Here is a 14,912-nt window from a genome sequence, read left to right on the forward strand (position 1 = left end):
TTTAGCTACCAATGACATATTTTGGCGACTTGAATAACCAATCAGCAAGAGTTTAGCAACTTAGAAGCTAGATAAATCACTAGAAAACTGGCCTTCTTGAATGGAGCTCATTATTCAAAAGCTACATGTCAGCGGCTGAAAATCGCTGTATGACGCATAAGCTTCATGACCATGGTGAAACAATGGTTGCCTTCCCATTTCCAGTCTTCACACTGTAATTGCGCTTCACAGCACAGTGGTTAATCAGTCTTCATCATCATCATCATCGTCGTAGTCGTCATCATCATCATCATCAGTCAATTTATGTCCACTGTAGGACGAAGGCCTCTCCCTGCCATCTCCAATTACCCCTGCCCTGTGCCAACCGATTCCAACTAGCACCCGCAAATTTCCTAATTTCGTCGCACCACCTAGTCTTCTGCCATCCTCTACTGCACTTCCCTTCTCTTGGAACCCATTCTGTCACCCTAATGGTGCAATGGTTATCTAATCGGCGCATTACATGACCTACCCAGCGCCATTTTTTTCTTGTAACATCAATTAGAATATCAGCTATGCCCGTTTGCTCTCTGATCCACACCGCTCTCTTCCCGTCTCTTAATGTTGCACCTACCATTCTTTGTTCCATCACTCTTTCCTCCATCATCCTTACCTTGTTTTTAAGCTTCTTTGTCAGTCTCCAAGTTACTGCCCCATATGTTAGCACTGGTAGAATGCACTGATTGTACACCTTTCTTTTTAGTGATAATGGTAAGTTTCCAGTAAGGATCTGAGTACGTCTGCCGTATGTACTCCAACCCAATTTTATTCTTCTGTGAATTTCCTTCTCACAATCAGGATCCTCTGTGAGTAATTGACCTCGGCAAACGTATTCCTTCGCAGACTCTAGAGGCTGACTGGCGATCCTGAACTGTTGTTCCCTTGTCTGGCTGTTCATCATTATCTTTGTTTTCTGCATATTAATCTTCAATGCCGCTCTTACACTCTCCCTGTTAAGGTTCTCAATCATTTGTTGTAACTCGTCCCCGCTGTTGCTGGACAGGACAATGTCACCTGCAAACCGAAGGTTGCCGAGATATTCGCGGTCGATCCTTACTCCTAAACCGTCCCAATTTAGTAGCTTCAATACTTCTTCCAAGCAAGCAGTGAATAGCATTGGAGAGATTGTGTCTCCTTGTCTGACCCCTTTCTTTACAGGTATCTTTATAGGTACCTTATAGGTATATATAACCTGATAATTATGGTAATATTTTCTTAATTGGGTTATTCTGTTGAACCTTAAAGGGACCGTGAAACCATTTTGATGATTTTGTACAAACCTACTCAGTTGTTAGGGTAGGTCCTTCTGATCATTAGGAGACACATTTAAAAGGACACTAAAGCAAAACAATAAATCACTTTAGACTAATGAAGCAGTGTTTGAGAACCCTGCAGACAGTCATTTAAAAAAAATAGTTTGATTATTAGATGAGAAAATGAAGCTCCAAGTATCAGTATTTGAATTTCGCGCCTTAACCCCAGCGCCGGTACGTCACCGTGACGTCAGAGATTCCAAAGTATGTTTTCGCATTTGGGCCGCGTTGGCTGAATAAAGGCTCCTGAAACTTGCCATGTTTAATATTTGGTTCCTTTAGAGCACAATGTAGTCAATCTGCACCGCTATATATAACTAGTAGGCTCTAGAAGATGCCATAAAAATCCAAGACGTCACAGCCCCCAGGTGCGGGAACTTAAGTAGGCGTCGCCACCCGTATTTCGTTCTTGCGCTTTTTCTGGCTTACCAAACTTCTTATCGTTGTAAGAGTGGTGTTTTTGATGTTGTAGAACGGTAATTTATTGATGCAGAAGAAATCATTTTTCACTTTAGTGTCCCTTTAAGCACTCTGCATAAAGTGTGCAATTTATTATAAGGTTTTAAAAATGTGCATCGCTACCGATCGCAGCGGCACCGCTCCCCCGAGTTTTCAGTAGCCCCATTCTAATTGAAACCCTTAGCACAAATGACTTCAGTTGGGCAAGCTGTTCGATTGGTTACTGATTAATGACCAACATTGCATAATTGATTATTTTTCCAACCTTATGATGAACAAATGTTGTTCGTAATAGTTGGAATGTGGTTAATTTGTTTCTATAGAAACCAATGTAACAGAAGGAGAATACACAACGACAATTTGTCATTATACTCATGCAGTTCTGGTATACAGCAAATGTCATCTGCTTGTGTTATAACGTGCTCCGTGCTGACACAAGCTGCACAGTCAGTGTTGGTCTTGAGCTTTCTTTCCACGAGCACCACAGTTCACTCTTGTTGCGTTGTGGGTTGCAAACATAGCAATCGGCAATATGTCAAGCTGTGGCATCATGTTCCTCTGCAAGGCAGCAGACGACCGGAGTGGTTGCAGCGCATTGGACTGTCGGTGTCTGACTGGTGCCCAGATCTACACATTTGCGGCTGTCACTTCACACTGGAGGATTGCTACCAGAATAGAGAGCTTTAGCGTGTCTGGTATTCAGGTAAATGCAAGTGCAAACATGAACGGCCTACATGGTGCAGCCGCCTGGTGGCACAAAACTCAACCAGACAAACGCAGAGCTAATATAGCAGTAAACAAGTCTATTTTACTTTGCTGCTGGTGTAACTTTTCGGCAGGAGCGCAATAGTGAACATACTGTCTTTTTAAATGTTTGAAATGTTTTACACTTGGTTACAGCAGTAGCACCTCTGTGTTTGGCTGGTTAAGCTCTGTGCCACCGGGTGGCTACACCATGCAGGCGACTCGCATTTACGCTAAAGCCCCTTCATCACAGTGGTAATAGTATGGAGGGGCTTTACTTTATGCCTCCACCTGTCTGCCAAAACGCCTAGCTCGCCTGCGGTTACCGGAATACCTGACAGGCTCAGCGCTGCAAAAGAATGCTAGCAATGCACACTGCATGGATAGCTTTCGTGGGGGTCGATGACCAGGCGGCTAGTGAGATTGGAGAGGGTTCACCCGTTGGCTCCAAGACATCCGGAAGTAGACGACACGGCATCAAACCATGACGAAGAGCCAGTGAAAGCGGACGTTAGCCCTGATCACTTGGCGAATAAGTTGGGGAGGAAAAGCTTGGCTAGGGAGGAGGGTAACTTGTAATCATCCATAGTCTTTTAATATGAGACGCTTCACTTAAATTGTGGCACTAATGTTTTACTGTAGCTGCACCCTACACGTCTACAAAATTTGTCCAAATCATTTCAGAGACACCTTAATGAAATCCATTTTTGAATTCTTTGACTGTTGATTGTGTAAAATTATGGGGTTTTACGCGCCAAAACCACTTTCTGATTATGAGGCACGCCATAGTGGAGGGCTCCGGAAATTTTGACCACCTGTGGTTCTTTAACGTGCACCTAAATCAAAGTTCACGGGTGTTTTCACATTATGCCCCCATCGAAATGCAGCCGCCGTGGCAGGGATTCGATCCCGCAACATCATGCTCAGCAGCCCAACACCATAGTCACTGAGCAACCACGGCGGGTCGTTGATTGTGTAGTCTGCTACATTTCCTCTGGGCAACTTGGACAAAGGATTGCGCTAGAAATTGGTCGATAAAGTAGGTCTTTATGTAATGTGTGCAACTGCTAGAGTGTCATGGGATGTATTACTTAAACCTGTAATAAAGTACAAGGCCCATGTAAAGAAACTATTGGTATATGCTATAGGGAACGCCGCTAAGGGATGGGATGACCAGGGAGCAAATACACACTGAGTGCTGAGATATAAGCTCCCTGTAAATATAATGTTTAACCAAATGGCTTGAATTTCGACTGTAGTGTTGGTACAGCCTTCGCATGCAGGTCTGTATGAAGAATGAGGCCACTGACCCCCGAGATTGGGTTGAGATCCTTGTCAGTCACCATACAAGCCACCTCCATGATATGGTCTGTTTCCAGGTTCAGGCCAGTTAGCTGTGAATTCCCAAAAAACAATGGCAAAAAGGATGAGTAATGCATTCATAGACTCGCAACACCTGTGGTCGATTACTCCACATGATCAAAAAATAAAAATGCAGTGTCAAAAATCGCATAGTGCACCACTTTGGACTGTGAATGCCGGGATCGAGCTATATATTACATGCGGTCATGAAACTATTAGTACTTGTGCTAATTGTCACTTTCCTTACTCGCGGCATTAAAGAAGTACTCATCCATGTAAAGGAGTTAGCTTATATGTAATTGATAAGGCTAAAACTGGAATTTGCAAGTGTCGTTTGGGGCTTATATTCTAAAACATCAGCGTTTCATTTTATCAAGGTACAGCCGCGATGTCGTTGTTTCAGAATAGAAGGAAATTTTTACGCCTGAAGTTTTTATACTTACTGTTCAATCACACTCATCCTGGACCCTGCCTTTTATGTAGCCCCATTAACCCAACAATTGTCATACTCATTTGGCCTTAAGTCTATGCTTTGCCAGAACTAAACTGTTCCAAGTTTTCCCAGTTTCCCCGAACCATTGCAGGATATAACAAGTTTCCACACGCAAGCCTTCACTCTCCGGAGACCTTAGAATCCACTGTAGTATCTAAACTTTCTCTTTCTTTTCTCTTCTCTCTCTGGCTGTTATGAAATGTCACATGAGTATCAGAAACATCGTATTGCGCATTAATTTCGCTTTCATTACTAGCGTTCTTATAATATTCAACTGTTATTGTGCACGCATTGTGTCCTACATTTCTTGCCTTTCCATCTTGGTCATTTTTTGACTGCAGTATTCAAAAAATAAAAATAAGAATTAGGTAACTGTATTGCGGTGAAGCCATTATGGAACGCGTATGGAACACAAACTTAAAGGTACTGTTTACGTGTTGTATAATCAGAGACGTGAACTTCATTATCCGCAATATAGTGAACGCGTGCTATACCAGACAGCAGTAAACTACCACGCGGTTTCTGCGAGCGGTTTCGCAGGGTATGCACTCGAGGCGAAGTCGCGAAAAACGCACTGCAAGAAAGAAACTACGCAGCGATTTTTCTTTCTTCTGATCACAGATTTATAAGATTATTTTGAACTGTGCGCGATTGTGCAATACACACACGACTAAGCCAAGCAACGACGACTCCATGCATGGAATGGGGATATGGTAAGAACGCGCACGGTTTTATTATGATTATCGTCTGATGGCATATACGTTACTTGTGCAGGCCCCAAAGGTGCTCAAAGCGAATGTACCAGCTTCCTACGCGCCGAGTAGCTCGCTTCGCCGGCGCATCCACTGTACATAACTAGCACAGTTTTTGCAACTCTGCAAAAGCACTGAAGCTTACTTCCATGTCTATCCAAACAAGCCCGTCGCTGCAAAGCACTTTGCCGCCTTCTCCTTTCTCCATCTTTGTGGCAGCTGGTCTAACCCAGGACAGGATTGATCTAATACACCGCAAGTGAAGCGAAAGCAGCGGCCTTAGAATCATGAGCGTCAACTGCTATTAACTCTGGCTGTGACTTGGATTGCTCTGGCTCATTCTAAATCGCTTTTGGCCAATGCCTCCTTGTTTCGGCCAGTTTCGGCCATAGAATTTCCTACAAAAATTACTAGAGGGAACTCTGGCGCTAGTGTCTACGGGAGCTGCAATGGGAGCGGTTAGGTCATAGTAAGAACACCTTAGTCATAGAGTTTCCTACAAAAATTGTTTCGGCCACGGTTTCGGCGTTTGTGGCCAGGTTGCCAGATCCATCAGGTCACGCTCTTAGAGCAGCGCTCAGGAGTTGTCGCTGGGGCGTGGTGGAGTTCCTCCCTGTGGTCGCCTATACAGGAAATCTAGGGCGCGGATTTGAGCACCTCCATGTGTTGCAGTGTTCGCACTCGTACTTGGCACAGAGATAGAATTTAGGGGCACATTTTGTTTATTACAGATACGCGCGAGCATTGCCTGTTACGCCCAGACAAAATTCGATGCACGCGTCGCCTGCAACGATGATGGACCAAAAAGGCAGAGCTCGTCTGCGGCTGCAGTTCGCATCTAGAACGGCCGTGCAGGCTACGGCCGGCTGTCCAACACACGTAGAAAGGAAAAATAAGGCGAGAGCACGCGCCGCTTTCCGTAATAACAAGGTGGCGTTACCGCATACGGTCTTTAGTGCCGCTGTGGTGGCTAGAAGTTATATGTAGTGCCGCCTTGCCCGCAGCTCCATTGCCCCACCCTGAAAGTACAGTGAGCTAGAGTGACTCCTCGGCTGTGAGAAGGCGCTAAGTTCGGTGTCGGTTGGGGATTGTCAAGACATGGACGGCATTTTGACTACTTCTTTGTCAACTTCTAGCTGCTTCATCATTCTACTCCCCGAGTAGAATGATGAAGCGGCTAAAAGTTGACAAAGAAGTATTACTCCTTGAGTAGAATGAAGAAGCATGCCCTTTCAGATAGGGCATTTATGTAAGCGTCAAGCAGAGTGTACAACTCAAGCTATGGATATAGCGAATACCGGTGTTACACGGGACACTTTCCATCGTGATCGAGCGAGATCGGGATTGAATTTCTCCATTGTGACTGGTTCATTTGCGCATGTTGAGGAAGGGAGCGAATCGAAATTCGAACCAGGTCGGGCCCGATCGAAAGTGCCCCTTGTGAACCGGCATGGTATGTTTTAAAATAAAACATACCATGCCATACAGTGACCAGCGCTCCATACTGTCTCAGTGCAGACCATTGTTAGGAGACTAAATGCTATATAAAAAAATAAAACATTTAAATGAAAAAAATAACGACTGGATGACTCCACTTTCTGCACACATTTAGCGTAGCTCGTCCGCGTGGCCTAATGGATAAGGCGTCTGATTCCGGATCAGAAGATTGCAGGTTCGAGTCCTGTCGTGGACGTCTCGGTGACCTTTTTTATTTCCAGTCAGCACATGTATTTATATCACGTGTTATTTCGCTAGTATATATATATATATATATATATATATATACACACATATATATATATATATATACCAGTGAAGCCTAGAACCACAGGGTGCGGCACAGGTCCGGCCATCATATGATGGCCGGACCTCGGCCGAAACGTCAGTAAGGTGCTGTTATTTTTCCTACGTGCTTCTATTGTTTTAACTATTCCTGCGGCGGATCCTGTGATTCTATACTTCACTATATATATATATATATATATATATATATATATATATATATATATATATATATATATATATATATATATGCGGCCCGAAATACAAGACCAAGAGCTCGTACCACCTGATTACAAGATCATACGAAGAGACCGCGATGCTCCTGGGGGCGGAGTTGCTATTGTATTCAAGGCCGATATTGACTGTGTGCAAATTACTGGCATTCCAACACATGAAAGCATCTGGTGTGAAATTAAGCTACATAAAACAAGGATAACTCTTGTAACTGTTTATAGACCGCTTAAATCGCCCATTTCCTATCTTGAAGATAGGCAGCTTTACTCAGAAAGCTTTAAAAAGCGCAGCTGTCGCATAATCATTGCTGGGGATTTCAACTTGCCAGGGATTGATTGGTCCACGCTTAGCGTTCAGCCTCACGAAGATGCCCATTGTGAACTACTTCTAGAAATAGCTTTCAGTAAGGATTTACAACAGGTAGTTCATGAGTGCACACGCGTACTTGGTGTTCCTAGACGGGTGATTTGAAGACTACGACGTATCGGTTTAAAACGGCCTCTCGGATCATAAGCTAGCTTATGTGGAGATAAAGTCTACTGCTGTATACCCGAAGGCTGGTAGTACTACGCATGTTCTGTGCTTCGATAGAGCCGATGACACAAGCATTATTGATCATCTTTCGCTGTGTTTTGATGAACTCACTTCGACGGATAACGTCAATGCGATGTGGATTGCGTTTAAAGATATTGTTTTTTACTGCGTAAACATGATTTGTGCCAACTCGGAAGAAGAAAATAAATAAACGGAACCCGTGGATAACCCGCGAAATTATACATTTAAAGCGGAAAATTAACCGTGAGAGACAGAAGTCAAACAAAGATCATAATAAAATTTCGGTGCTAAGCCCTATATTGCGCACAAATATGGCTGCTGCTAAAACAAATTACTATGACGTGACATTAACTAATTTTATAAAGCACGATCCGCACCGTTTTTGGCGCCATTTGTCACATAATAACGAAGCTGCAAGTGTCATTGTCGCTAATGGCGAACTTGTGTCGGACAACTCGCGTATGGTAATATGTTTTAATGATTTTTTTTCAATCTGTCTTTACTGACACTTCTGCAGATGGTCTTTCTCCCCTCTCTCTAGAATCCTCGTACACATCACCAATGCCTAATATTCCGGTTTCGCATGAAGGCATTGTAGCTCTTTTGCTTAAAATTAACGATAAGAAATCTGTAGGTCCAGACGGCATACCAAATGCCTTTCTGCGCAGATATGCGGAATGGGTAGCTCACTATCTAGAGATCATTTTTAATTCTTCGCTGAAACAAAAACGGGTCCCAGATGACTGGCTGGTCGCAAAAGTGGTTCCGGTTCACAAGTCTGGTGAAAGGCAACATATTGGAAACTATCGGCCAATTTCACTCACGTGTGTATGCTGCAAGCTACTTGAACACATAGTTTCAAAGTCAATCTACACCTACCTTGAAGACAGGAAAGCTTTTTTTCCCAACGAGCACGGGTTTCGACAGCACCTTTCGACTGTCACACAGTTGATAGAAACGATCAACGATTTTTCAGCTTCCTTGAACAATAGAAAGCAGGTCGACGCTGTATTTTTAGATTACTCGAAGGCTTTCGATCTGGTCGTACATAATGAATTAATTAAAAAACTGATGGAAATGAATATAAATTATGATGTTGTTATGTGGATCCGCTCATATCTTACAGATCGGACACAATACGTTGAAATAAATGGTCACAAATCTAACCAATTAAAAATAACCTCAGGCGTTCCACAGGGATCCGTTTTAGGACCACTTCTTTTTCTAGTTTACATAAATGATATTGCTCATAACATAAGTAACGACATAACCATCCGGTTATTTGCAGACGATTGTTTATTATGTCGCGAAATCAATAACCAAATCGATCAGGCGTCACTTAGTCAAGCCCTTAAAGCTGTAGAAGTCTGGGCCGCAAACAGTAAAATGAAAATTAACGAATCTAAATCAGTCATGCTCAGAGTTACAAAAAAAAATAAACAAAGCATGTTATTGAGTGTAATTATGAGATGAACTCAACATTTCTAACCGAAGCTGAAACGATAAAATACCTAGGTTTAACAATTTCGAAAGACTTAAGTTGGAAATCACACATAGACAGAATTTGTGGAGCTGCAGAAAAAAAGTTATGGTTCCTTCGCCGAAAATTAAAGCTAGCAACGACACCCGTCAAACTACTTGCATATTTAACTTACATTAGACCAACGTTAGAGTATGCCAGTGTCATTTGGGATCCGTTTCAATCAGGATTAATAAACCGCATTGAGAAGATACAGAGAAAATCTGCAAGGTTCATTCTTTCCCGCTATTATCGTACTGACTCCGTTTCCGAAATGCTTCGGTTGCTTGATTTGCCTTCACTGGCTCAACGGCGGAAGTTGGCTAGACTGAAATTTCTTTTTTTGTTATCAAAAGGCCACTTCAATATTGACACCACACCCTATCTTGCTCCCAGGCAGGCTAGAAACGTCAGATCAAGCAATCATTGCATGTTCTCAATTCCCAAAGCACATCTGGACATGTACGCTTCTTCATTTTTTCCGCGAACGATTAAGGAATGGAACAGTTTGCCGGCGTCTGTTTTGCAGTCGAGTAGCATTAAAATATTTGAGGAACGCGTTAAAAACCTTTTATGAAATTGAATCTTAGTGGTGCCGTGCAAACATTGTCACACTATTCAAGAAATACATACAATAGTCTTTATTTTATGCTGCTTCCAATATCACTGTCACAATCTTAGAAACATGTATTTCTTAGTTACATTTTTTACGCTTTGTGCAAACCTGCTGTACCCACCCTGTTACGGCCAAGACGGCCAACAGTATTTGAAAGTAAAAATAAAAAAAAAACACACATATATATATATATATATATATATATATATATATATATATATATATATATATATATTCTTCAAAGTTCAACACGGCTTCATTGACAGCGTGGATATGCGTGAATATTGTGACGTATTACTCTGCCACTAATCAGGACTAAACATGTTGCGTTACATGTTACACGGCGAATACTAAACGCATAATAGAGAGGTTTAGCTTGTCCGGTATTCCGGTAAAACGCAGGCGGACGGGGCGTTGCGGCGGAGGCGTAAACGTGCGTGGTCTGCATGGTGCAGCCACCTGGTGGCGCAGTGCTCAAACATACAGAAACAGCTAATATTGTAGTAACCAAGTGTATTTTACTTTGTTGCGGGTGCAAATTTTTGCAGTAACACGATTACACCAGTGCCGGAAATTTACACCAGCAGTGAAGAAAAATGCGTTCGGTTAATGCAATTTTAAGCTGTTTCTGTCTGCTTGAGCGCTGCGCTTCCAGGTAGCTGCACCATGCAGATCGCTCACGTTTACGCCTTCGCCCCAACGCCCCGTCCGCATGCGTTGTACCGGAATACCGGACAAGCTAAACCTCACTAATAACTGAGACACTAATAAAGGCCATGTTCCTATTCTGCGCGTGTCTCAATCATGACTTGGTAAAAAGTGACTGTCTTGAACCTCTTTGACCTGATCGAGTGTTCCGGGCTCGTGTCGACTAAGCAATTGTTGAGGGCCCTGGTCGGTTTCGTGCCTAGGAGCTTCGAGCTAGCAACCACGAGATGAATGAATGAAAGAAGCAGAAGACGTGCCTTAAGACAGAATTGTCAACAAGATTCTGCTGCTGCGCAAAAATATCTCAATTATCGAGAGCATTTATGTGCTGCTTTGCAACGCCTTGTGTGCGGTCTATTTAATACAAAAACGAAAATGAAACAAATTATAAACGCGTTCTTACAGTAATGAAATAATATGGCGTGAAATAAATTATGTTTATACATCCGCAAATTAGGCACTGTGTGCAAAGGCGTAGTGGAACTAGCTGCTGGTTTCCATTTAATTTTTTAAATTATTTGTTCAAACGAGTTGAATAATCTGCCGTTCTTTATCGCATGATTAGTTCAACTAATTAAATTCACACTATCAATTGTCCATGGCTCTTAGATGAATACTTCAAGCCAACGCGGTTGTTGCTGCTACGTTGGTGGAACAGATGGGAAAAATAAAACAGAACACAGAAAAATGTATGCTTTCAATGCTTTTATTCTTATATGTATGATATGTTCACAGGTTAAGTGGATAAACTGTGTGTTCACTCTCTTGCATTTATTTTTATAGTGGTACGTGGGTTCTCTGGGAACCAAAGGGAACCAAGATCCCGACTAGATGAAAATAAAGAATAAAAAAATATGAAGAAACTTTGTTGTCTGTTGTACATGTACTGTGCTTAACATGCTACATGCTGAAACAGAGGTAGCGACAGTTACATTTGCTCGTATTACGAGACATGGATGCCGAAATTGTTGACTCTAAAGCTGGCGCCATTAAAATAAAGCCGAATAAAGGAATAAAAATTGCATGCTACGTATGACAATATGATTACACATGAGCGTTACCCTATAGCGTGTCCCCAATGTCTATTTAATGGGGCTAAACAGCTTCTAGTGGCAGTGTAAAAACCAATGGACCATTGTTTATAAATTTAGATTCCCGTCAAGTTTACTTCCTCGAGTTCCATCACTATACGCTGCCGTGGATATATGAGACTCAAAAGTGAGATGAAGGGGTGTGTACAGGAGTGTTCATCTACGCCTTCGCTATGTGCTGCCGCAAAACTACTTCGAAAGTATAGTAGGAGCCTGCATATCAGACTGACTAGCTCGGTGAGTTACATGTAATTTTAATGGTCATCATAATTATCATCAGCCTGTTTTATGTCCCCTGCAGGACGAAGCTCTCTCCCTGTGATCCCCAATTACCCATGTCCTGCGCCAACTGATTCCAACTAGCGACCGCAATTTTCCTAATTTCATCGCTCCGCCTATAGTCTTGTGCCGTCCTCGACTGCGTTTCCCTTCTCTTGGTACCCATTCTGTAACCCTAATGGTCCAACGGTTATGTAACCGGCGCATTACATGACCTGCCCAGCTCCATTTTTTTCTCTTGATGTCAATTAGAATATCTTCTATACCCGTTTGCTCTCTGATCCAAACGACTCTCCTTCTGTCTCTTAACGTTATGCCCAGCAATATTCCTTCCATCGCTCCTTGCGCGGTCCTTAACTTCTTCTCAAGCTTCTTTGTCAGTCTCACAATTTTTGCCCCATATTTTAGTACTGGTAAAATGCACTGATTGTACACCTTCCTTTTCAATGATAATGGTAAGCTTCCAGTCAGTAGCTGACAATGTCTGCCATATGCGATCCAACCCATTTTTATTCTTCTATGAATTTCCTTCTCGCGATCAGGGTTCCCTGTGATTAGTTGACCTAGGTAAACGTACTCCTTCACAAAATCTAGAGGCCGACTGGCGATCCTGAACTCTTGTTTCCTTGCCTGGCTGTTCATCATTATCTTTGTCTTCTGCATATTAATCTTCAACCCCACTCCTACACTCACTCTGTTAAGGTCCTCAATCATTTGTTGTAACTCGTCTGCATTGTTGCTGATAGAACAACGCCATCGGCAAACCGAAGGCTGCAGATATATTCGCCGCCTATCCTTACTCCTAAGCCTTCCCAGTTTAATAGCTTGAATACTTCCTCCAAGCACGCAGTGAATAGCATTGGAGAGATTGTGTCTCTCTGTCTGACCCCTTTCTTTATAGGTATCTTCCTGCTTTTCTTATGTAGAATTAAGGTAGTTGTGGAACCTCTGTAGATATTTTCCAAGGTATTTACGTAAGCGTTCTGTACTCCTTAATTATGTAATGCTTCTGTGACTGCTGATATATCTACTGAATCAAACGCCTTTTCGTAATCTTTGAAAGCCATATAGAGAGGCTTACTGTACTTTCCGGATTTCTCGATTCAGTTTCAGTTATTAATGACACGGATGTGATCCATTGTAGAGTATCCCTTCCTGAAACCTGCCTGTTCCCTTGGTTGACTAAAGTCCAGTGTTGCCCTCATTCTATTGGAGATTATTTTGGTAAATATTTTATATAATACTGGGAGTAAGCTAATGGGCCTATGATTTTCCTATTCTTCAACGTCTCCCTTTTTATGAATTAGTATAATGTTTGTAGTCTTCCGGTTTTCTGGAACCCTTGCAGTCGATAGATACTGCGTATAAAGAGCCGCCAGTTTTTCAAGCATTATTTCTATTTCATCTTGGATTAAATTGACTGTTATTCCATCTTCTCCTGCCGCTCTTCCTCCTTTCATGTCTTGCGAGGCCCTTCTGCCCTCATCGCTAGTTATAGGAGGAGTTTCTGTATCCTACTCCTTACTGTTTCTAATGGAGGTATCCTGACTCCTCTGGGTACTGTACAGGTCAATATAGAATTCTTCCGCTGCTCTTACTATATCTTCGAGATTGCTGATGATATTACCCTGCTTATCTTTCAGTGCATACATCTTGGTTTGTCCTATGCCAAGTTTCTTTCTAGCTGATTTCAGGCTGCGTCCGTTTTTTACGGCGTCTTCAGTCTTTCTCGCGTTATAGTTTCGAATTATCACTTATTTTCGCCTTGTTGATCAGTTTTGACAGTTCCACGAATTCTATCTAATATCTTGAGTTGGACAGTTTCATTCTTTGTCGTTTCTATATTAGGTCCCTTGTTACTTGGGGGAGCTTGCCTACTGGTTGCCTTGGTGCCTTGCCTCGGACTTCAATTGCTACCTCTGAAGTTAGCCTAGTTACGGTTTCATTCATTATCTCTATGTCATCATCATCTCTCTGTTCTGATGGATTTGTTTGCAAGTACCAGCCTGAATTGTTCTGCTTTTACCCTTACTGCCTCTTGGTTGACCTGTTTCTTTTTGACCAATTTTATTCTTTCTCTCTTCAAATTGAGGTGAATCCTAGCCCTCACTAACCTACGATCACTGCACTTTACCCTACCCATCACTCCTACATCTTGCACTATGCTGGGATCAGCAGTAAGTACGAAATCAATTTCATTTCTTGTTTCAGCATTAGGGCTTTTCCAGGTCCACTTTCTGTTGCTACGCTTCCTGAATACGGTGTTCATTATTCGAAGCTTATTCCTTTCTGTGAATTCTACCAGCATCTCTCCTCTTGCGTTTGTAGAATCGACGCCGTAGTTGTCAATTGCTTGTTCACCAGCCTGCTTTTCCCCCACTTTTGCATTGAAGTCGCCCATCACTACAGTATACTGAGTTTGCACTGTTCTCATCACTAATTCAAGATCTTTATAAAACTGATCTACTTCCTCATCGTAGTTACTGGACGTTGGAGCGTAGGTTTGGACAACCTTTTATCTATACCTCTTATTGAGTTTGATAACGACTACTTCTGCCCTCTCGTTGATGCTGTAGAATCCGTCAATGTTGCCTGCTATGTCCTTATGGATTAGGAATCCCCCCCCCCCCGTATTACTTCTTATCCGGGAGACCTCTATAGCAGATGACATGGCCGTTATTCAGCAATGTGTAGGCTTCACCAGTTCTTCTAATCTCACTAAGGCCGATAATATCCCAAACAATTGCTGATAGTTCTTCGAAGAGTCCTGCTAAGCTAGCCTCACTCGAGAGGGTTGGGGTGTTAAACGTTGCAAGGGTCAGTTTCCACTGGCGGCCTGTCCGGACCCAGAGATTCTTAGCACCTTCTGCTGCGTTGCAAGTCTGACCGCCGCCTTGGTCAGGTGCTCCGCAGCCGCTGGGGACTGAGGACCACTGGGTAATTGAAGATATCATTGGGGAGGAAAT

The 14,912-nt window shown here is 42.7% G+C and overlaps 1 protein-coding gene and 1 non-coding gene across 5 annotated transcripts in view; one reads left to right on the top strand and one right to left on the bottom strand.

Annotated features, from left to right (window-relative positions):
• The window catches only part of LOC126532348 (oligoribonuclease), a 42,973-nt gene extending 37,475 nt beyond the window's left edge, over positions 1–5,498 (bottom strand). For 2 of the 4 annotated variants that reach the window (XM_072288487.1, XM_050180055.3), the window contains exons 1-2: positions 5,308–5,493; positions 3,866–3,949 (exon numbers count right to left, since the gene is read on the bottom strand). In XM_072288487.1, coding sequence (XP_072144588.1) covers positions 3,866–3,949; positions 5,308–5,451 — 228 coding nt within the window. In that variant the 5' untranslated portion in view covers positions 5,452–5,493. Of the gene's footprint in view, positions 1–3,865; positions 3,950–5,307 lie in introns of all 4 variants that reach the window. The other 2 variants (XM_055071514.1, XM_055071513.2) reach the window with 2 other exon arrangements.
• A 1,284-nt stretch (positions 5,499–6,782) lies between these two features.
• TRNAR-CCG (transfer RNA arginine (anticodon CCG)) lies at positions 6,783–6,855 on the top strand. The gene has a single exon. It is a non-coding gene; the product is annotated as a tRNA-Arg (tRNA).
• The last annotated feature ends 8,057 nt before the right edge of the window (positions 6,856–14,912 follow it).

The sequence above is a fragment of the Dermacentor andersoni genome, chromosome 5 (genome assembly GCF_023375885.2).
Source record: "Dermacentor andersoni chromosome 5, qqDerAnde1_hic_scaffold, whole genome shotgun sequence".
Lineage (NCBI taxonomy): Eukaryota > Metazoa > Arthropoda > Arachnida > Ixodida > Ixodidae > Dermacentor > Dermacentor andersoni.